The 20,509-nt window shown below is 46.9% G+C and overlaps 1 protein-coding gene and 1 long non-coding RNA gene across 15 annotated transcripts; one reads left to right on the top strand and one right to left on the bottom strand.

Annotated features, from left to right (window-relative positions):
• Window positions 1–80: 80 nt before the first annotated feature.
• slmapa (sarcolemma associated protein a) lies at window positions 81–20,235 on the bottom strand. 14 transcript variants are annotated; one of them, XM_037251033.1, is made up of 25 exons: window positions 18,850–20,234; window positions 13,581–13,728; window positions 13,097–13,169; window positions 11,655–11,691; window positions 10,747–10,809; window positions 10,525–10,620; window positions 10,382–10,453; window positions 10,159–10,299; window positions 9,942–10,079; window positions 9,571–9,739; window positions 9,233–9,283; window positions 8,659–8,820; window positions 8,155–8,220; window positions 7,758–7,817; window positions 7,606–7,671; window positions 7,232–7,312; window positions 6,994–7,053; window positions 6,696–6,821; window positions 6,439–6,513; window positions 5,445–5,804; window positions 5,031–5,148; window positions 4,533–4,704; window positions 4,134–4,268; window positions 3,040–3,127; window positions 81–1,690 (listed from the first exon to the last, which is right to left on the bottom strand). In XM_037251033.1, exons 1-24 carry the CDS (start codon window positions 19,045–19,047, stop codon window positions 3,044–3,046), a joined length of 2,751 nt encoding a protein of 916 aa, XP_037106928.1. In that variant the 5' UTR covers window positions 19,048–20,234; the 3' UTR covers window positions 81–1,690; window positions 3,040–3,043. The 14 variants fall into 14 exon arrangements, with proteins under 14 accessions (XP_037106928.1, XP_037106929.1, XP_037106930.1 ...); XM_037251034.1 differs by lacking the exon at window positions 3,040–3,127 and having other exon boundaries at window positions 5,445–5,649; window positions 5,749–5,804; window positions 18,850–20,233; XM_037251035.1 differs by lacking the exon at window positions 3,040–3,127 and having other exon boundaries at window positions 5,445–5,649; window positions 5,749–5,804; window positions 6,696–6,818; window positions 18,850–20,233.
• On the top strand, window positions 2,404–2,830 carry LOC119122625. The gene is made up of 2 exons (XR_005097922.1): window positions 2,404–2,522; window positions 2,669–2,830. It is a non-coding gene; the product is annotated as an uncharacterized LOC119122625 (long non-coding RNA).
• Window positions 20,236–20,509: the final 274 nt, after the last annotated feature.

Below are 20,509 nucleotides of genomic sequence, written 5' to 3'. Positions count from 1 at the left end.
CTTCGGAAGCAAGTTGATATGAAGTTTATGCAAAAATTGGCATAAATTTGACAAGGTGGAAAGGACGTTTTTGACTTGAAGGATGACAAACTTGTAAACTGACAAAATATGACCAAGTTTGTAATGTCAACACGAAGTTGGCCGGAAGTTGACAAATAGTTGACAAACTTGAAAGGAAGCTGACAGGGCGTTGACATGAAGTTGACAAACTTAATGTTAACTTGGCAAGCAACATGGGAAATCTTGATGTCACAGTTACAAAAGTTGACCGAGTGAACATGAAGTTGCTAAAACTTGAAAGTTGAAAAACATGACAAGTTGACAAAAAAGACAAATCTTAAGTTGGCGGGAAGTTGACAAACTTGGCAATTGGAATATCTGACAAAAGTTTTAGAATGTTGACAAAAAAAAAACCCTGAAGTTGACAACGTGACATCAATGTGAAATGGATCAAGTTGATAAAGGTGATAGAGTTGACAGCGGTTCACAGAAAGTTTTTTTTTTTTTTTTACTTGCTATTGATTCAAGTGTGAAAATGCTCACAAACAGCACAACACGAACATTGACGCACTGGGAATCTGTGTGAGCGTGCGAGAGGTTGTGTGCACACATTTCTGTGTTAAGTTACATTAGAGGCACTTTGACCCCCTTTTTGTGTGCCCTCAAAGTTAACATAAAAAAAAACATTTGTTACCATATTTGATAATTTGGTTTCAAGTTTCAAAACCTCTCTCCCACTCCCTTGGAAAGAAAAATCAATAATGGGGGGAAAAAACTGGTGGCCATTTCAGATGTCATTAAACATGGCCAACTTGGAGCCGAGCCGAGCTTCCACTAAAGAACTCAAATTTCTCTTCTGAGGATAAAAATACAATCGAGTTCTTTTTTTTCTTTTTTTTATGGACAGCAATGATATTTGTTTAAAATGTTCAAATCTGACAAATAAGGGACGAGTTACCATGTTGCCAATCAATGAGTTTTTCTTTTTGTTTTTCTTCTGAAACAAAGTCGTTTTGTTGTTTTTTGAAAACTTGTTTGCATTTTTGTCAGCAACCAAAATCCTGCAATATTTGGGGGTTTAAGATAAAAGCAAAACAAAACAAAAAAAGAACAAATGGTTATTTAGTTATTTATTCTAGTCAGACAGAACGGGAAAAAACGATCGGGCCGCAAGGCGGCTTTCTTCGTGTGGAACTTCGGTTGGCCTTTCTTTATGTGGAAGTTCGGTTGGCTCCATGGCAATTTGACAAAAACAAACAACGGAAAAATAATCACCATGACTGAGAAAGAGCACAGATTATTAAAAAATGAGAAAACCCCCAAAATAAACTAAACTTCCCGCCGCTCAACAAAATAAATCTGTGAGAAACCACAACCTTTTATATTCCCTCTACAATTATGTACAATTTGACTTTATACAAGTGACGCAGTGGCGCACTCCTCGCAAACAACGCACATACGTGTGTGTGTGTGTGTGTGTGTGTGTGTGTGTGTGTGTATGCTTTTTGTAGGGTTGTGACTGAGACATTGTCTGGCCCACACAAGAAAGCCCCAATAAACGGGATGTGCGTGCATGTGCGTGAGACCGAGTGCTTCAGGCCGAGCTGCTCTTGGAGAGGTTGGGGTAGATGATGGCTGCCGTCACGGCGACTATCACTGCGATGGCCGGCATCCAGGGGCTCCAGCCGCCCTGTTGGCAGACACAAAATGTGCACATGCACGCGCAAGACACATACCACGGAGACATACAGATACCAAGCAAACACAAACACACACAACAATGGTTTTGCGGTTAGCAGCCTGTATGTGGTGTCAATTTTGCTAACTTGGACAGGAGGAGGGAAAGAAAAGTGTTAGTTGGACCTTGAAAGACCCTCAATGTGTCAAAGATTGAGATGGGTTCTTTGTTCCAATTACAAGGCTGCCGTTTGGGCAAACAAAAGCCGAGCGCGAGCCATATTTAATGATGGCCTTCTTGTTGAGACGACTCACGTCTGTATTCGTCATTGTTTGGACTCATCCTGATGATGTCATCGCATCCCGGATGAACACGCACGCAAGAAACGGCCCGATTGACCCAACTTCCAGGGTTGGTCAAATTTTTATCTTGGTAGTTTTAAGGGTGTATATTTTTTTTCTCTTTGCATTTAATCGAATGGACTTTGTTTTGTGCTTTGAGTGAAAATACAATCTTGGTACCTTGAGGGTCTGCTTGCATAAGAGAACAGGAAGAATTTGAAACAAGGCAAAAAGTATCAAGCGGACTGGAAAACAAATTCAAGCAGGGATGTAAAGCAGGCGCAAGCAAGCGTGAGGAAAAAGAAGCCGGGGGAGCAGCCGACGCGCTCGGGACAAAATGGAACTCGGCTCCTTTGGGACAATGTTTTTCCAAAATACGTCAATCGCTAACAATGAGAACATCTTTTGGGCTTGGAGATTTTGAGGAGCAGAGTTCCGAGTGTGCGACGCATTCACCAACATGCGTGTGCGGCGTCGGGATGAGCAAAGAATGGAAGGAAAATGTCCTCTTGGGAGTTCAGGGTCAAACTCTGTGACAGTTGAAGGATCCAAAAGAAGAACACAGCTGCCGCGTGAGTAGAGTTTAGAATTTGTGTTTCAAATGTGAGCCCCTGAATGCCTCGGCCTTTGGAACATTTTCACATCGCAGAGAAAGAGACGAACAGTCTTTATTGGCCCTTTCTGCAACTCTGTACAAGCGGGCATTTTTGCCCCCGCCTTCTTCATCGACCTGCTAAAGGGCCACCGACACGGAATGGAAAGACAAAGTCAATCCGGTAATTTGAAAAAAAATAATACATAAATAAAATCCCGGCATTCTGTTGCAGGGCTAATAGAGAAAATTGGAGCGAAGACGTCTTGTGACCAACCCGTGTCAGTAAGTTGGCAAAAGAGGCGGGGTGAAAAATGACGCCTTTTAACAGAAAGTTGCAAAAAGGGGCCGGAAGCGAGACAGGCGGCGACGTCGGGGGGAGGAAGGGAAGGGGAGACTGGCAGAGACGGACACACGTCGGCATGTACCTTTCTACCACAACTGGCCGAAACACCAGTAGAGCAGAGCCAGGACAAGACCCATGAAAATGGCTTGGACAGGCTGCACTATGGATGGCTATAGGGGGGGGGGGGGGGGGGGGGGGGGGGGGGGGGGGGGAGGAGAGGGATAAGAAGAAATCAGCCGGCAAATAAACATGGGAGGACACAGCAGCGGGGGCAAGGGAAAAGGGTAAAAAAAAAAAAAAAAAACTATTTTGTGAGGGTTGCCCCGCAACACCTGTCAGTCATTATGACATCACTTCCTCCACAAAAGTCATGACCTCACTATTGCAGGAATGGCCACAAAACCTTTTTTGGAATTCCTAACCCAAGGTTACACTGCATACCTCTGTGAATTCAACAATTTCAAAAATGTCAACGCAATTATAACGGCCATTAACTTTCTGTGAATTTAGAATGTGCGTGGTCAGACCAGGTAGACTTTTGCGCAAAATTCAAATAGGCTTCATTCGGCCTTCGGAGCTTCATCGGGTGGAAAGGCCACGTCTGCAGACATATGGTAAGAATTGACAAATAAATGATGTCAAGCCCTTTGTTTATCCGGCCACGAGATTGCGTTTATCCGAGCTAAACATCCTGACGCAGGGTCGGAAGAGGAGGAAACAACGAGTGAGGGGCAGCGTCAAACCCGCGTTTGCATCAGCTGAGCCGAGGCTGTCGGGTCGTGCCACCACACTTCAGCTGACTTCACGTTGACGCTCCAACTATGATGGTTGGCTGTGTGCGCAATCACGATTAGAGTCTAATGCGAGTCATATAACGAACGTCAAGGGTTTGAATTTGGTCTCGAAACGTCAGGTGGTGTCACGGAACAGATGGCGGACAACCGTCAGAGGTTCCACTGAACTTGGGTTTCTTGGGTGTCCAGGAGTGCGACTCACAAACAACAAAATACACACACGCACGCACGCCACTTTTTCTGCTGCAAATGAACAAGAAAACTAAAAGCAGGGAAACATCAAGAAGCAAACCCAAAAACCAGCTACAGGTGATTGCTTGTCTTTGCCCCGACGTGCACCCTCATAGTAGCTGTGTGCATGTGTGTGCACACGTGCACTCACAGAGCTGTTCTTGTCCTGCAGCAGCTTCAGGTTGCTCCTGCACTGGTCCAGCTCCTGGTGGATGTTAGTCTTCTCCTGCTCCGTTTTCTCGTAGCGCTGGCGGAGGTCCGACAGCAGCAACTGCGTGTCTTCATACTGTGACACAAAGTTAGCCGTACGTCAACGTGCCCTGTCATATAATTGAGTGGTCCCCAACCTTTTTAGCACCATGGACTGGATTACTGTCAGACCATATTTTCACAGACCGGTGTTTGATGATGTCACAATTTAAGTGAAGTTTACTTTTAAAAACAATTCTAGAAAATCAAAATCAAATGTCGAAAGCATCGATAAATTAATCACAGATTACGGACGTACCACTGATATAATGAACAGACAGTGTTGTGTGTGTATGAGTACTTCTTTCTGCAGCGTGTGCGTGCGGTCCTGGGCCTGGTCCAGCTGGCTCTTCAGCAGACATTCGTCCTGCTGGTGCTGGTTCTTTAGAGAACCCAGCTTGCCATGCAGAACCTCTTCTCGCTTCTCCAGAGACTCCAGAACGCCACCGAGGACCACACTCTGAGCCCTGGTGCTGCAGAGACCCAAGCGGGGGTAAAAAAAACAAACAAACAAACAAACCTCTTTTAGATCAATGCAGTCATTTGGGAAATGGCACCGAGCTCTACAGTTGGTCCAAAATCACATTTTCAGCATTTGTGTAGCACAGGGACTCCTTTGTCATCAAATCCTATGGTTACATCCCGATTTGAGTTGACATCTACTTGGGCAAATTAGTAGGGGAGCAGTTACTAGTCGCATCTTTTTGCTTTTTGTTGACAGTTTTGATCCCTAATCTCGGGGACCGGCGAGATCGCGAAGGTTCACTGTCATCAATCGGGTTGAGGCGAGCGGGTGTACCTGCACAGTTCGGCCTCCAGGCAGTGCAGTTTGCCCGTGAGCGTTGCCTTCTCCTCCTTCAGGCCGTCACAGTCCAGCTGCAAAGACGCGCACCTCTGTTGCAGTGTGGCGCATTCCCCTAGGACCAAGGAGGCCAGACACACTCGTTTAGGACAGCGTTCCCGAGCCAACGGACTTTACAAAGGCAAAGCTCGTGGCTTATTAGAAACAGAGTCGTAATTCTCTCTGCTTTGTTTAGTTGGACTGGAACAGCTCGAAGCCATCCTTTTTTTTTTTTTGTAAAAATTGTTAACTAGCTGCAAGTTGAGTTCACTGCCACCATACTGCGTTCATACTTTGATGTGTGACGACAGTGGTGGGGAAGGCCTGCTTTGGGGCCCTTGTTTTACTTTTTACTGTATGCCTGTGGCCTACCCTGCAGCTGACTTGCGTTGTCGCCTTGCTGCTGCTGCCGCGCAAAGTCCTCCTGCAGCCGGCCGATCTCCTCTTCATACTTGGCGGCCGTGCTCCTCCAGCGCTCCAGCTCGCGGCGCGCGCTGCCCAGGTCCTCCTGCTGGGCGGCGATGTCGCGCTCCCGCTCCGCCGTGGCCGCCTCCATGGCATGCCGCAGGACGAGGATCTGTGACAGGCGGGAGGGAGGGAGGGAGGGAGGGAGGGAGGACACGCGCGAGACGTGAAATGGTTTGTGAGGAGCCGTCACAAGCGGAGGGGCAGCTACCTCCTCCTGGGCGGAGTTGAGGTCCTCCATGCCGGCCTGCAGCTTCTCGAGCTGAGCTGTACATGCACAAAACATATAAGGCAGAAGTGGAAGGTCAACAGAGTAACGGCAAACAAGCAGAGCAGCAAACTGGAAAAGGAGCCACGTTTGTCTGCCATGAATCATGGCCAATTTTTGAGTGTTTTTTGTATTTTATTCCTACTATTTGTGTACTTTACCTCTAATTTTTGTCAGATATTTTAATACGTCTAGTATTTTGTATTTTCCACCTAATGTTTGGTATTTTGGTCTAATATTTGCTTATTGTTCATGTAATATGTCGACTTGGTGAGCATTGGTTTTTAATATGTTATCAGCTTTGTTTATTTTGGTATTTTTCATGTAACCTTTTATCATATACAGTCAAACCTCGGTTTTCGACCACAATCCGTTCTTGAAGGCGGTTCGAGAAGCGAATCGGTCGAATTCCGAATCTATTTTTCCCATTACGAATCATGGAAAAAAAAATGTAATCCATTCCAAGAGGTTTGACTGTACTTACATTTTCCTTGATATTTGTCATGTTTTACTGATGGACATCATCTTTCTCCCTCCCACCACGTTGTAGCTTTACTTGTGTGATGGATGATTTTTATTTGCGTCAACGCTTTTCCACCTTAGCAACCGTACTGCATGTGTGCGTGTACTAACTCAGCAGGTACTGGATCTGTTTGGTCGACTCCTCAGTCTGTTGAGAGTTAGTCTTCCTCTCCTCCTCCAGCAGAGCTAAATAAAAATAATAATGCATCCAATTTACAGAGCGATTCTCTGGACACTCAAAGACGATAAACAGCGACAAGCGACCCTGCGGTTCCTGAACGACCAGCTCGGGCTGCCACATGCACACATTATCATGTCGAATGAGCTAGAATGCAGATTGTGGTCATTATCGCAGAATTTGTTGTCACCTTGAAGCTCCAGACATTTCTGTTTCCCAGTGTTGGCTAACTCCTGGGCCTCCAGAAGCTCCCTGTGGAGGTGGTGGATGACCTGTTCCGTGTCGCTGGGCTCCAAGCCGGCCCGATGCAACTCTGCTACAAAAAAAAAAAGTAACATAATTTACCATCACAAAATGTAAGAGCTTTCCTGACTAATGATACTGGTCGTAGTGGTGCACTAATACTACCTGGAGGACGTACGCCTTACGAGCGGATTATCTTTCTTTCATGAGAACACCACAAAAACATTGCCCGTTGCCACGGTTACCTTTGAGCAGAGCTACTCTGTTCAGCGGTTCGTTGAGCTCCTGGTCGTCCATATTGCCATCTGAAACAGTTTTCATTCGTCATTTTGCTACGCATTCACTTCAATTGTTTTTTTAAACTTGTGAGTTGCACAGGTAAAGTGAAGAAAAGAAAAACTCTCCTAGGTGTACAGTATGAAACACTACCTCAGGAAGGACACAACAACTTATGACAATGTCTTCCAAATGAGTTTGGCTGACCTGACGTATCGTCACTGCTGCGGTCTTTGCTAGGACTCAGCGTATCCGACATGTCCGACTCTTTGGCATCGATCTGGCTTCCTGTGGACGCACACGCGTGCAGACAAGTAGCATTTGGTGTCAAGGAAGAATGTTGAAGTGATGCATCTTGACTGAGACAAAACTCTTTGTCAGTCAAGGAGGAGCCAAGTTTGGCTTGTTAGCAGAAGTTAGCACGTCTTCGCTGCGTGCGCATGCTTTTGTGATTGCATTTTTTTCTGAATCATCAATTTTAAAAGCAGTAGAAATGATATTGCTGTCAAATACACTGGAGTTGTGTCCATCAAATTGATAATGTTATCGAATATTGTGACTTCGGGAACAGCAATGTTTACTTTTGAGTCGACACGGGCTGGCGAGCATGTCGTCTCCGTCTGTCTGGTTGTTCTGTAGGTGGGCATCTGATAAACAAGCAGACAAAACGGATGGCATGAAGCAGCAATTGTGGGATTCATAAACACAATCCCTCCTCTTCAACATTTCTCACCATCAAAGTTGGCCAGTTTGTGGATGGACGAACTGACGGCTTCTTTCAGCTGCTTCACCGCTGCAGTAAGCAAGCAACCGTGAGAAATTAACAACAACACAACTGACATTGACTTCATTAGGTGGGCTAGTTTTCCAGAGATCAAATTTGAAGCTTTTCAGTAGTAACACTCTGAAAAAGCAACATTTCAAGCATCCTACAGACGAGCATGCAAAAGAAATTCCCACGCGCTGAATTAATCACGCTACTATGTCACGGGGCTTCCATCGCTGATGAAGAATCCAAGTGGAGGAGTCCGGTGGCAAAGAAAGAACACCCTCCCCCAAAAGATGGGGAAAACTCCAAGACAAAACAAAAAGAAAGCTGAAACACGCCGTGAGGTTGGATCGGTACTCACGCGGACACTCGATCAACTGTTGGATTCGAGTGGTGTCTCCTCCACTGTTGTTAACGTGACAGTTGTCTGACAGAAACAGAGAAATTGGAATTACTTGTTCAGTACGTGTTCTCTCAAGACAGAAGCTATTGCGACACAAAGAGCCTCCAGAGAAGGCAGCGAGCGAGTGACCACTCGGGAGGAACACGCAAGACGGAGATCTGAGCGGGTATTCGTCAAAACGGCGAGATGGCAACAAGAAGTGGAGGGACAGAACGCAGACAAAGACGGACGGCTCAAGTGACAAACTCAAATATCGGTTCAAGACCAAGTAGGCAAATTGCTATTGGTCACTTCCTGTTTTTGTTCACAAAGTGTTGCCTTGCTTCAAAATTGCTACCAGAACTTCAAAAAAAAAAAAAAAAAAGTACGTGTGGCTCGCAGCACATTCAGGATTCAAGAGAGACTCCTAACTAAGACTGAGACTGAATGAGGTCCACAGATTGAATTTAATATGTGGACTACCATCCACATCTCCAACTGCACCGTCGTCCGTGTCCGTGTCTTCATCGTCCTCGTCCTCATCCTCATCTTCCTCGCGGCTCTCGGGCGGCCGCTGGTTCAGCTCGTCCTCGGCCGGTCGGTCCTCTGCGGGCGCCGTCGTTGCAGGGGAGGCTTCTTCTTCATCTGTCACGTGACCACATCACACAAACGCCCATTTGCAGAGGGACCCTTCACTGCTCGTGCACCTACAGCGTTTCAGTGAGCTCATTCCAACACCAGACGCCAATCAGCAGCCCAACCTTGATCATTTTTTTTCCCGCATTTGAGAATCCACCTAGAAAGTCCACGAAGCACCATCGTTTCACAAAGAGAACCCAAACACCCTTCCCTGTCATTCTCGAGACAAATGAACCGGCTTCACCCAAGTTGTGACACTTGAACCGTGGACAGCAGCAGTGAGAAGAAGAACAAGAACAAGTGATGGAGGGGAAACGTACGGATGAAGAAAGACAGAGCAGCATGCAACCCGCAATCAAACTTGCTGCATGCAGGAGCGGAAGTGAGCCGAATGGCCGGAGGAGACACGTGGACTCACCCAGACTGTTGTTTTCCTTAACGCTTTTCTCCTGAAGCTGCTCTAAGCGCACTGTGGACAACAGCAAGGGAAAGAGGAGTTGGCTATCCCAATGGTGGCCATTAGTGCGTTGCGGGGACGCTGCCTTGTTACCCGAGCACCCGACAAAGCATTGATTCAGATGTAAAACCATTTTCTGCTCTTTTGTTTACGACTTGAATGCGATTCCTCTCCGGTGTTCTGTTCACTTCATATTTAGTCAGCCGCACGTAAGCGCGAGGCGAGGCTGGTGCACAGGAGCTCAAGTGACAAATTTGCAAATGTGGCGGGATCATTTGGAGGCTGTGTGTATTGGGTACCCTGCAGGGCAGCGAGCCTCTCATTGGTGAAGTCGTTGTCGGCCTGCAGCGCCTCGATGCGTGCCTGAAGAACCTGTTCCTTCTCCTCCATCTCCTCGATGCGCAGCTCCATCTCCCTTTTCTCCGACGCCCCCCGCTGAGTCAGCTCCTCTTGGCGGCCCTCCGCTGCCTGCCGGAGGAAATTCATGAGTCAAAACGATCTGAAGAGCGTACCGGTTGGAGAATTTGAAAGCACAACAAATGAACTCCACAACGCGTGGACGGCCGCTGGACTGAGGGTCAGTCGTGGGCTCCTATTATGCGTTCCAGTTGAGAGCGACTGTAGACATTGGAGTGCGTGTGCTTCGTGGCAAACCGTCACGAGGCCTCACCTTGATTTTGTCAGTGAGCTCTTTGATCTCATTGACGGCCGCATTGTACTTGCTGGCCAGCTCCCTCAGCTCTTCCTGGCCTCGCTGGGACATTTCCTTCAGGTGCGTGCACTCGTCCTCCGTGTTGCTGAGCGAGCGCTGCGGGCGGGGACAAATGGCTTAAAAAGCACAGAGCTTTGCGTTCGCGGGCCGACAGCGAGCAAAGCGCGGGTCGCACCTCCACCTCTGACAGCTTCCGGACCACCTCGATCTTTTCCTGCAGGACCCGCCGCAGAGACTCCTTGGCCGTGGTCTCGTAGTTGTGTTTGTCCTCTTGCAGGGCCAGCAGCTCCTTACGAATGCCGTCCTCTGTCTGGGACTGACAACGGACGCCAAAAATGCACTTTGGTTACGGCTCAATCTTGAGATCACAATGTGGAGACTCCAGAAGTGTGGCTCACCTTAGAGTAGGCCTGCAGCTGAGTGCCCATCACCTCCAGTCTGGACAGCAGACGGTCTTCATCAATCAGTGCCTGACAAAGGAAAAAGTGTTGGCTCCATCCATCCGTTCGTTCGTTCGTCCTTCCGAAGAGGTGTTTCCCACCTGCCAGCTGCTCTCCGAGGCCTCCTGAGTAGTGGTGAGCACACGCTGCAGCGTGGCGAGCTTCTGCTCCAGCATCTGCTCTCGGTGTAAGGCCTCCTGTCGCACAGGCAGAACCAGAACAGTATCGAGTCAGCTCGCAACAACGGCATTGTCTGGCTGAAGTTGAACATTGGTTACCATTGAATATCTATTTTGTGTGATAAGAGATAAGGCAGCTGTTACCTGTAGATACTGGGAGAGCTGAAACAGTTCCTGAGAATACATACTGGGAGTGTTGGCTGCAACCTAGAAAAGACACACAAACATACAGTTAGGTGACAGGCAGCCCACTGAAAAGCTCAAAACAGTTGAGTGGAATGCGATAAAGTTCATACAATTTGGGGTCCTTGTCACACAAATTCAAAACGGGAACGCTACATTAGCTTACCTAGCTAAGAGGCTAGCTACTGTATTGGTTTATTTAAACAGTACTTTGCTGTTTTACATGACAATGATGCAACAATTTTGCAAACACATTTTACATGCACTTGTAAAAATGGTGACTTTTCGGGCAGAGAGTCCCAATTTGGCAAACCATTCATTCATTTGTGCCACTTGATGCTCAAGTCCTACTTATTAATCTCAATGGAGAAAATGTGTTTGGAAATTCCCCTCAAAAAAATGGATTCAAATATTGTGCGAGTATTTGAATCCAGTAACAGAGATCAAAGTTCAAGCAGTCAACTTGAAATGGGCCTGGATGCGAAAGGCGATTGAGAGCCTCATGTCACTTGGTTCAAATGAGGTCAGTCGCACACGCTACATTCCTTAGACAGGTTACACTGGGGCCCCTGCTGTTCTTCTGACAGTTGGAAGACACAGAACAGAACAGAACACCACAAGCTCTTCTCTGTAAATTTTATAGCTCAGCTAAGCTAAGCGGACGCGATCTGCACACTCTCACTCCGCCCACTCGTGGAAATATGTAGCGGGGAGAGATTGGCGGCGATCCACACATTCCCACATCAGCTGACCACTCCACACGCACACACCAGGGCGAATGAGAGAAATCCTGGCTAAGTGTATGTCAGCACTACACGCCCCACCGCACACACACACACACACACACACCAAGCACGTTACGTCCTCACCTTGTCTACGGGTAGCGGCAGCGGAGCCTGGATGACACTGCAAAGACAGAGAACATTTGGTGGAACCAGATGGGAGGGGAGGACACACAAACAGCAGCAATATTGCCAAGATGGTCATTGTGGACAATCGCTCAGCTCGTTTACTGGCTTTCTTGAGTGCTAATTGAAGTGCGTGCACAACGTGTATAGAAATGTGTACTCCGCTTTAGAGCATGAATAAATGTGATTGATAATCCGGATTCCGATGTTGGTAAAAAATAATCCTGATGACCTTTTAGGCCATAACTGCCCAGCTGTTACTTAAGAAAAAGATGAAGTAGAAGGTGTGTCACCAACGCAGCTTAACAACATATCTATGACGGGTGACTCTGGCGTCTGTTAATGTGTAACTGACTGGTAACACCTCCAGAAACAACTCTGAGCAAATACAAGTGTCCGTTCGCTGGCTCGCACATATTAAATTGGACTTGCATTTAAAAAGCAGTCGGCATTCGTTAAGGCTACACAGTGATGTCAGCTCCTAAAGACTCAAGACCAAAATCAGTGTCAAGTTTGCTGTGTGGGGAATCGAAATTCCACTTCAACTCAGTGTTGGACCTTAACATCACAAAGTACAAGACAAATAAAAATGCTGCTCGGGCTTGTGGACAAACGCCCGTTACCTGTCTTGTGTTCCTGCTGCATTCAGCGGATGGCGCACCGACACAGGGCGGAGATCAAAGTTCACACACACTATCTGCGCCTGACCAACTCGCTGAGATTTCTGACCTGATTTTCCGAGCAGGCGTTTGCAAACATCAACGTTCTCTCCTTATACGCTCTGAAGCCAGATGCAGAATAAACTGATGGTCCTCCTTGAACTTGTGCTAGCTCCGCCCCTCGAGATGAGCAGTGCGTGAACAAGCGCACCTCATGACTAAAGCTAACTTAGGGCGGAGGGGGGGCAGACTGACTCACCTCATCAGGTGATTAAGGAGGCGGGTTGCTTCGGCAGACTCTACATGGTTAGGGGGAGGTGTTGTGCAAAACAACTACAACTCGTTTTTTGAGTGTTGTATATATCTAAGCTGGGTCTGGATGATTTTACACAGTAATTCTATTTCCTTTCTCGGCATGTTGCCGCTGGCGTGCACTGCTTACACTAACAAGCATGGCTGTGGCCAGAGGAGCGACTTCACAAAAACACGCAATGTTGCCAAGTCAGCAACTTTGCAAACATCACAAGAAGCTGTTTTTCCAAAAATGCCAAGTGACAATATGTAATGGAAATGTGAATTTATTTATTTTTTAAAAAGGAGGGGGGTAATTTCTGAGGGAAATAAACCCATCTATTTTATTTAAAGGTCAGAGTTGAGCACAAGTGCGATAGATTCGGTGCGCTTTTTGAAGAAAGCTAATCAAGCGGTTCATGTCAGAGCTGAATGGATCCGTGTTAGACTTACTCGCTTCGTCGGCGTGCCTCCATCCCTTCGGGCAGGAAGAGTTTGATTGTTGACACAATGCAGCCATGTGTGACTGGAAACACACAAAGTCACACACAACAAAAAAAACATTAGTAATTTCAATTCAATTTTCAATGTCCCCTGTTTGTGAGCCCAGTTGACTCCAGATTGTGGCGATTCTAGAAGCCATTTGGAATGAGGTCATGGAGGATGAACTTTTGCTGGGACACTAATTTGAAAGGCTTGGTAGTGGAGCTGAAAATCTGACCCAAATGTCCATATTGTGCGCCTGTGTGTGTGTGTGTGTGTGTGAGCTTTGAGGTGAGCCGCGAGGTGTCCTTAAGGGCAATCCCAGGTCTGAGGGTTCAAGTGCTGCCCGTTTGCGGCGGCACATGCAGGTTAGCAAGGTCAGGCTATTAGCGCTGCCTTAATAAAGAAAACTTTTGAGTGTTAAATTTCTTTCGGCAGCCAAACCACAGTGTACCTTTGCGTGTGTTCTCCGTGACATCCACACCAAACTGGATGATGTCTCCCGAGAGGACCTCGCAGGGCGGACTCTCCTCTGAGCCCCGACTCAACCGCTGGCTGTTAATGAAGGTCCCATTGCTGCTTTTAGTGTCCTGCAGGTAGAACTGTGGGGAGGGGGGGATACTTTGTGAATTAAATGTCTCGTCTCAATAGTGTAAAGCGGCTCACAGTCATCAAATCTGAAAATGAACATTAGCATAACATATTAATGTTGATTTTGAAGTCCTTTGGGTGCATAAGCAAGAAGTTGCCAAAAACACAAGGTGGCTTGGACTGCATCAGCTTCAATGGGCAATCTAAGACAGATGACGGATGTACAGTCACAAGAAGACTGGAGTAGCAGTCAAAACTGTCAGCAATGTAACAACTAAAAACTTTTATTGTCTGAACAAAAAAATCTGTTTATATAGATATACAGTCACCTTCAAATCCTTCCTTAGCTCACGAGTACGGCAGTAATATTAGTCCTTCAATACAAAGGATTAAGAATATATGATTGCAATTGACCGGTCGTTATGGATGTACGATGCCTCTCAGCCCGAGTCATCCACAACCTTATCGGGGACAAGCTCTACAGACAATAGATGGGTGGAGACAGTCTCTCTGAATGTTCTGAACTCCTGCTTCTTTGCCTGTTTTTGGCATCAAGCAAGTTGCCATCGCGTAGACGTTGCTCAACCTCAGACAGTGGACATGTTTTGCTTCAACAAGTTTTCAACTGATGAATGAACGCGTATGTTGATCATGTGGGAATCCTCCAGCATGGTCATCATTTATTAGCACGCTTGTAAACATTGCGCCGATGCAGGGCGTTACACAACACGGACGCAGCTCTCCTCAAAAAGGAACAGCGGCACGGTGTGAACAAGAAAAAACACCAACAACGACAGCAACTCATGCACTTCCTTCAGTCGCACGTCGGGCAGCGACGGCGCGTGAATGTTAAGCACGTACTTACAGAGGCAAGTAAACACATAAAACGACGCGTGCGCGCGCGGGCTACTGGTCACACACAATTTGATGTCAGCGCATGATAGTGGCGGCGCGTGGGGGGCGCTTCATCCATCACCTCGTCATTGTGACTGAAAACAAGACAGCGTTGATCTACTGGAGAGGGAGGAGAGAGTTCCACTGAGCTCACCATTCATCAGACTGCAGTGTGCCCACCCGCAGCACACACACATGCGCACACACACATACCACTTGTCCCCATGGTAACCTGGAGACAGGGAGGAGGGACCTAAGTTAGGGCGAAGGCGCTATATAGATGAAGATGTCTAGTTGCGCGTTCTACCCAGCAAAATCTCGCACACTTTATGGGCTGGAAAAATTGCATTGCGTTGCATGTTGTACACACAGAGGTTGGAGAGGTGGTTCAGACACGCACACTGCCGACATCAGCTCCACGGCCTCCTCTTGGTTGTGGAGGCTCGTGTTGTACCGGTGTGCCTTTAAGAGGCGGGGCCTGGCCTGGGTACCAATGACTTTGGAGAGTTGGCTGTTGTGGGTGCAGGTTAGCAGCTAACCGTTAGCCAGTGTACATACTTAGGTTTTAAAAAAAAAAATAATAATAATAATTTTGTTAACGTTTGTTGAATAAAGCGAGACCCGTGATTACACCTTTTTTACGAAAACATCTTAAACGTAGGACATTCTATGTGTGTCACAATGTTAAGTGAAGCAGACAGCTTCTTCTTTCTGTTGTCATGAATGCATCACTTGTCAACCCAAACTGGCATATTTCATCGCCACAGCCGCCAGATTTCTACACCCACTTTTGGGATGTTTCTCTGAAATACGAAACAGACACCCTATTTTCCTTCCTCCACCATGAATGGATGGAAGGATCGAGTTCTACAAGTCGTGTAGTTTCCCCGAGCGCCGCGGTCCGTTTTATGACGTCCTGAGGGACAGACTAATACATAGAGCCTCCTTTGGGACAAATTGGCCCTCGACTTCTTCAAGGTCCAATCGGATCGTCCACATTCAAACACGTGGTGGGGTAGGGGGGGGGAATCGAGAGGAAAATCTCCATGTGTGGCCGCACCTGAAGCCTGAAGCAAGTTTGTGACTCATCAACAGGAGGGTGTGTTGCTGATTTATATATACACAGCTAAAACACCGTATGGGTGCTGAAAACATCCAAGAACTAAAGAAAAAGCGGAATATCACCACCCTAACCCATGACCAACTGAAAATCAACAGCTTCAATGGCCGTATTCCTCAGGTGTCCCCATTTTCTAATAGGTCAACAGCAAAGTATACATGGCATGGAAAAACCTTGACAAAAATGTCCATGTTGTCAGTACAAGTGAGCACACGCTGGCCTGGCGTTTACGTGCCAACAAGTACCAGAGCTGATAACCCTCACATGCGGCTTATCATCTACCTTTTCCAAGCATTCCTCGCTCACATGACCAAAACATGCAGGACTTAACGCTAAAGTGGGCAAACTGGGGATTACAACCTTGTGGACGAATATTGCTCAAAGACGTCACGGGCGAACCACGTCCTCTTGGAGGATTTGCCGGTGTGATCCGCTCATCTGGCACGTGGATGAGCCAGTGACGCCGGGGGTCGTCAATCTGCTTTAATCTGATACAGATCTGCCTGAGCGGACCACTGAGTGGCTTGCTAGCAGGCTTCGGCTTCTGTGGGCTAACTAAGACACGGCTCGAAAGCGCCCTTTAGATGATGCCGTCTTAATATGTTTGGGTCTGGGGGAGCCCTTACGGAGACAATTCTGTTTTTTGCTCATAATATAAAAAATGTAACATAACTGCCATGCCCGAAGCTCTTCATGATCTACAAGCCATGTTTCAAGTACCACACACTCGCATGTCAGGTTTGGCTGCCAAACACTCCTACCTTGTAAAAACGGTCACTGGCGTTGAACACAGATGAACACGAAGTAAAACTGTGGCCGACGTGATCAAACTCTCAAAGTGCAAAGTCACATGATTTAAAAAAAAAAAAAAAAAAAAAAAAAAAAAAAGGGTTTTACTGCAAGAGGAAGTGACAGTTATTGAGCAAAGATACTGCTAGCTAATTCCTGTGCGCATCTGACAACATCTAGTGAACATCAAATGCTCCACGGTTGGCATGCCAATATATTTTGAAATGGCGAAAATGAATTTGCTATATTAAAAAAAACGTTTTTTTTTTCTCAAGTCTGGTCGTGGGATGAATCATACATTAAGATGCAACTATTCAAATTAACCAACAGAACAATCAGATGAAATATAACTAACACAATAATCACTACACATCGGGTATTAACGATTCAAAATCAGGACACGACGCTTAGTTGTATTTGTTTGTTGTCGACACCCGAATGCTAATCCGATGTGGATGCGGAAAACTCAAAGTTCCAAGTGTCCGCATGGCCCACACTTGGTCTAAGCCTGCGACTCCCCGGGCCTGCTGAACCTGTTCGGCAGCTGAGTGACGACAGATGTCCCGCGAGGGCCTGCGCACATTACGCACGTCTGCTACAGACCTCAGATAAGAGTTTAAGAACAAAAACAAACCCAAAAAAAAAAAAAGTTTAATGGGGATGAAACCACGGTGACCTTTGTTTGTTATTTACAGCATACGAGACTTTACACAGATTTCATCAGCTGGATCAAATTGGGATTTCGCATTTTATGCAAAATCCACGAGTGGGTGTAATGTCAAAATTTGCTGGTCGATCCGTGACACTGATCAGATGCGCAAAACAGTACTTTTCAGCATATGCAGTTGGATTTTTCTCTCAATTCTCACTATCGATCTGTCGATCGATCGATCGATCGATCTAATGGGCATTGGTTATATGCGGATTATATGCAGTGGGCCCTCGGGGTGGATAAATCTACGTCAGGTGTTGAACTTCCCACTTTCCCTTCCATACAGGCAGCGTGTCACCTTCTGTGACGGCACCGGTAAACAACAGCGAGACCATAAAAGGCAGAAAAATATCCAGCTGTTGCGAGCGGTGTAAAAAGAGCAGCGGCCGTGACATGTATTCCGTCAGAATGAGGCGTATTTTGTTCAAATGGGTCGGCCCGGCCCAGTTTGTCCGCAGGATTAATGACTCGCAGGTACTTTGTCAAGCGGGCATAACTTGAGTGGCAAATATTTTGGCACGCCAGTGCATGAATCCCGAAGCGTTCCAGGCCTTTTTTTCCTTTGGCCGTGTAATAATGAGGAACCCAGGGTGCGTGTCTTTATTTAACAACAAGTCCCCTGGATGCTAGGGACATTTTCTATGCTGCTTTGAGATTATTTATCCCCTTCCACAACACCACGCTGGATTTGTCTCTGCCGCAGGAACGCATGGCAGACGTGCGCCCTTAAAATAACCCAATTTGTTCGGCTTTAATTAAAAGTTCACACTCTGAGGGGGAAGTCTGCCCAAGGGATGGCAGGTCAAAAAAAAAAAAAAATAGAACTAAAGAGAGAGTGTGTTTGTGTGTGCGTGCATTAGTGACAGGCCTTCTGGTAATTTAAACATGACTCAAGACTCTGAACAGGCCATTTGTGGAGTTGCCGCCTGACGACAAGGCGATCGGGCAGGATTGCCAACAGCGATATTGGGCTGGTCTGCATCTCAGAGTTTTTTCCATAAAGCCACTCCTTGGTTCCTTTTATGCAACTTCTCCTGCTTGATGCGGTTCTCTTGGCCAATTGTGAACACAGTAATCTCAATTGCAAACGATGCAGGACGCACCAAGCTCGAGGAGCAAATTCACATACGGATTTTGGTTGAGTGGAGAAGTGGCAATGAAAATGGCCAAAACACAGATGTCAGGGAGTGAAGCAAGGCGAGAGACAACCTGCTCGCTCGAGATGGTTTAACCAGATGAAATAGTGAAGACACGACTCGTAAATTGAGATTTCTGCTCCAATTTCAGCGGGTAGGTAATTCTCGAGTACTGGCACTTGAATAGAGAATTGCGCTCCAACCTGCTGAATGTCAACTACTTTTTTGGAGCTATTTGAGTAACCACGAGAACAGGAAGTGGTGATACCCAAAGTACCCCCAAAGTACGGAAAAACTATTCATGTTAAACCTTGTTTTAAAAAAGTTTGAAATCATTCGTTTAGATTATGACGTAAAATGAGTTTGAAATATTTGAACTGTTTTGAGATCAGGTTTGTGTCAGACAGTCATCCCTCATTTATTGTGGAGGGTATCAAATGAGAACCAAACAGAACCGTGATCTTCAGTACCTAAGACTTACCTTGCCAGTCTTGTGGTCAAACCAGACCAGGGCGTGGTTCCTCGACAGCACCTTGCAGTCGAAGGTGGCGTTGTTCTGCGTCGGCCGGCAGCGAGCCACCGACCGGCCGATTTTGACGGGCTCATCCAGGTACACATGCCTCTCCTGGAATGGGTGCGAGTTGGGTCGGCAGGCGAACACGGCAAGAGGTGAAGGCATTGATTTTGGCTTGAGGGTGTTACTCCAACCGGACACGAGGGACAGCTTTTCTTGATCCAGAGTGGCAGGAGTTGGTGTTCCAATCTCCCAGACGAATAATCAACTGTATCGGGGGCTTGCGTACAGGCTCTGTGGTTAGGGGGGGCTGAGGCACTAACTAATAAACATTGTCCGCTGTGCACGACTCAGGTAGAAAAACGATGCCTGCCCGTAAGCATAACGACAGATGCCATGTGTCAAGACTTGCATGACTGAGTACAGAAGGGACAGTCTGGCAAACAGCCCCCCACGTCCATCAAACTAGACCAGTATTGAAGCAAGGAGAGAAGGAAGCTTCCTGCACTACTACAAATGTAATCTTGATTACTTTCGATAATCTGTCCGAGGATGAGTCAATAGAACGCCCAGGCGCCTATTCTTGCAGTGCAACTGCACACATTCACTCGTTTTTATAACTATAATTGACGTAAGGGACGAAAACGTTGCTATTAGAACTTCATTCACCATGCAAAAGGTATTCGAGGAACGCAGTTAGAGAATTGAGATCATTACCAGATAGCGAAGTCAAATCACTTCCGTCCTTCCGTTAAGTAACCGCCGTTTGAATGATATATTTGGGGGGAAATAAGACACTCGCTGGTCGGGATTAGCAGTGCAAACTACAGGGGGTGGGGGTAATGCTAATTGGAGAGCTCGCCAGTAGTAGTGAACAAGTCAAGTGCTAACGCGGCTAGGCGGCTAAGCTAATGAGTGCTCGCAAACTTATCCTTCGGGCCCCGGAAGGCTCTCTGCGTACCCTTCACGACCAGCTCGCTTAACACGTGGGAACGAAATGCCATTTTAGTCGCCCTCGCAAGGCGCTAATCCCCGTCGTTCTGCTACGAGCGACTCAGTGAGAGCTGCCTTAGCTTTGAACAGCTAACCGGCTAAGTGACAGTCGGCGGAAAAATAAAAAACAGAGGGGGAGTTTCTTCTTCAGCGCCCCCTGCTTGGATACACGGAAAATCCCCGGCGCATGCCCGCTGAACGGCGCTGTCATGCGCTTCCCTCGCTCCGGCTCGCGTCTCCAACTTATTGTTGTCGCCTCGGTGCAGTTTCCTGGTCGGAACATAGAAGTTGTCCTCCTCCGCGAGTCGCGGCCGCCATCGTGTAACCAAAGAGCCGACTACTGGCCGTGCTGCGTTCACAAACCCAATGACATCAACTTCTACTGGCTCTGGCTCCTATGCTGAGCTCATCAAATCCCGACATATATTTACATACGGTATTGGATGTGTACTACACGTATTTTAACTAATCGTATGAATCACAGCATTATGTGTGTATTACAATTACGTTGTTTTTTTTGTAAAACTACTCGATAAAATATATATTTGTCCGTTATATTTTATATTACAGGTGGCCGAGCAGGAAAGACAAACTTTAAAACGTACTTCTCGGCCACCGTAGAGTTGTTTATGTT

This window comes from Syngnathus acus, chromosome 5 (genome assembly GCF_901709675.1).
Source record: "Syngnathus acus chromosome 5, fSynAcu1.2, whole genome shotgun sequence".
In the NCBI taxonomy this organism is placed as follows: Eukaryota; Metazoa; Chordata; class Actinopteri; order Syngnathiformes; family Syngnathidae; genus Syngnathus; species Syngnathus acus.
This window is presented reverse-complemented; position numbering and strand designations above follow the sequence as displayed.

Excerpts from the sequence above, each read along its gene's own strand:
- slmapa (XM_037251032.1), bottom strand. The coding sequence starts at position 19,047 with ATGCCTTCACCTCTTGCCGTGTTCGCCTGCCGACCCAACTCGCACCCA. Across the intron at positions 13,170-13,580 it reads CACGGAGAACACACGCAAAG|TCACACATGGCTGCATTGTG; the intron begins GTACACTGTGGT and ends GTGTGTTTCCAG. Across the intron at positions 6,822-6,993 it reads CAGAGTAGCTCTGCTCAAAG|CAGAGTTGCATCGGGCCGGC; the intron begins GTAACCGTGGCA and ends TTTTTTTTGTAG.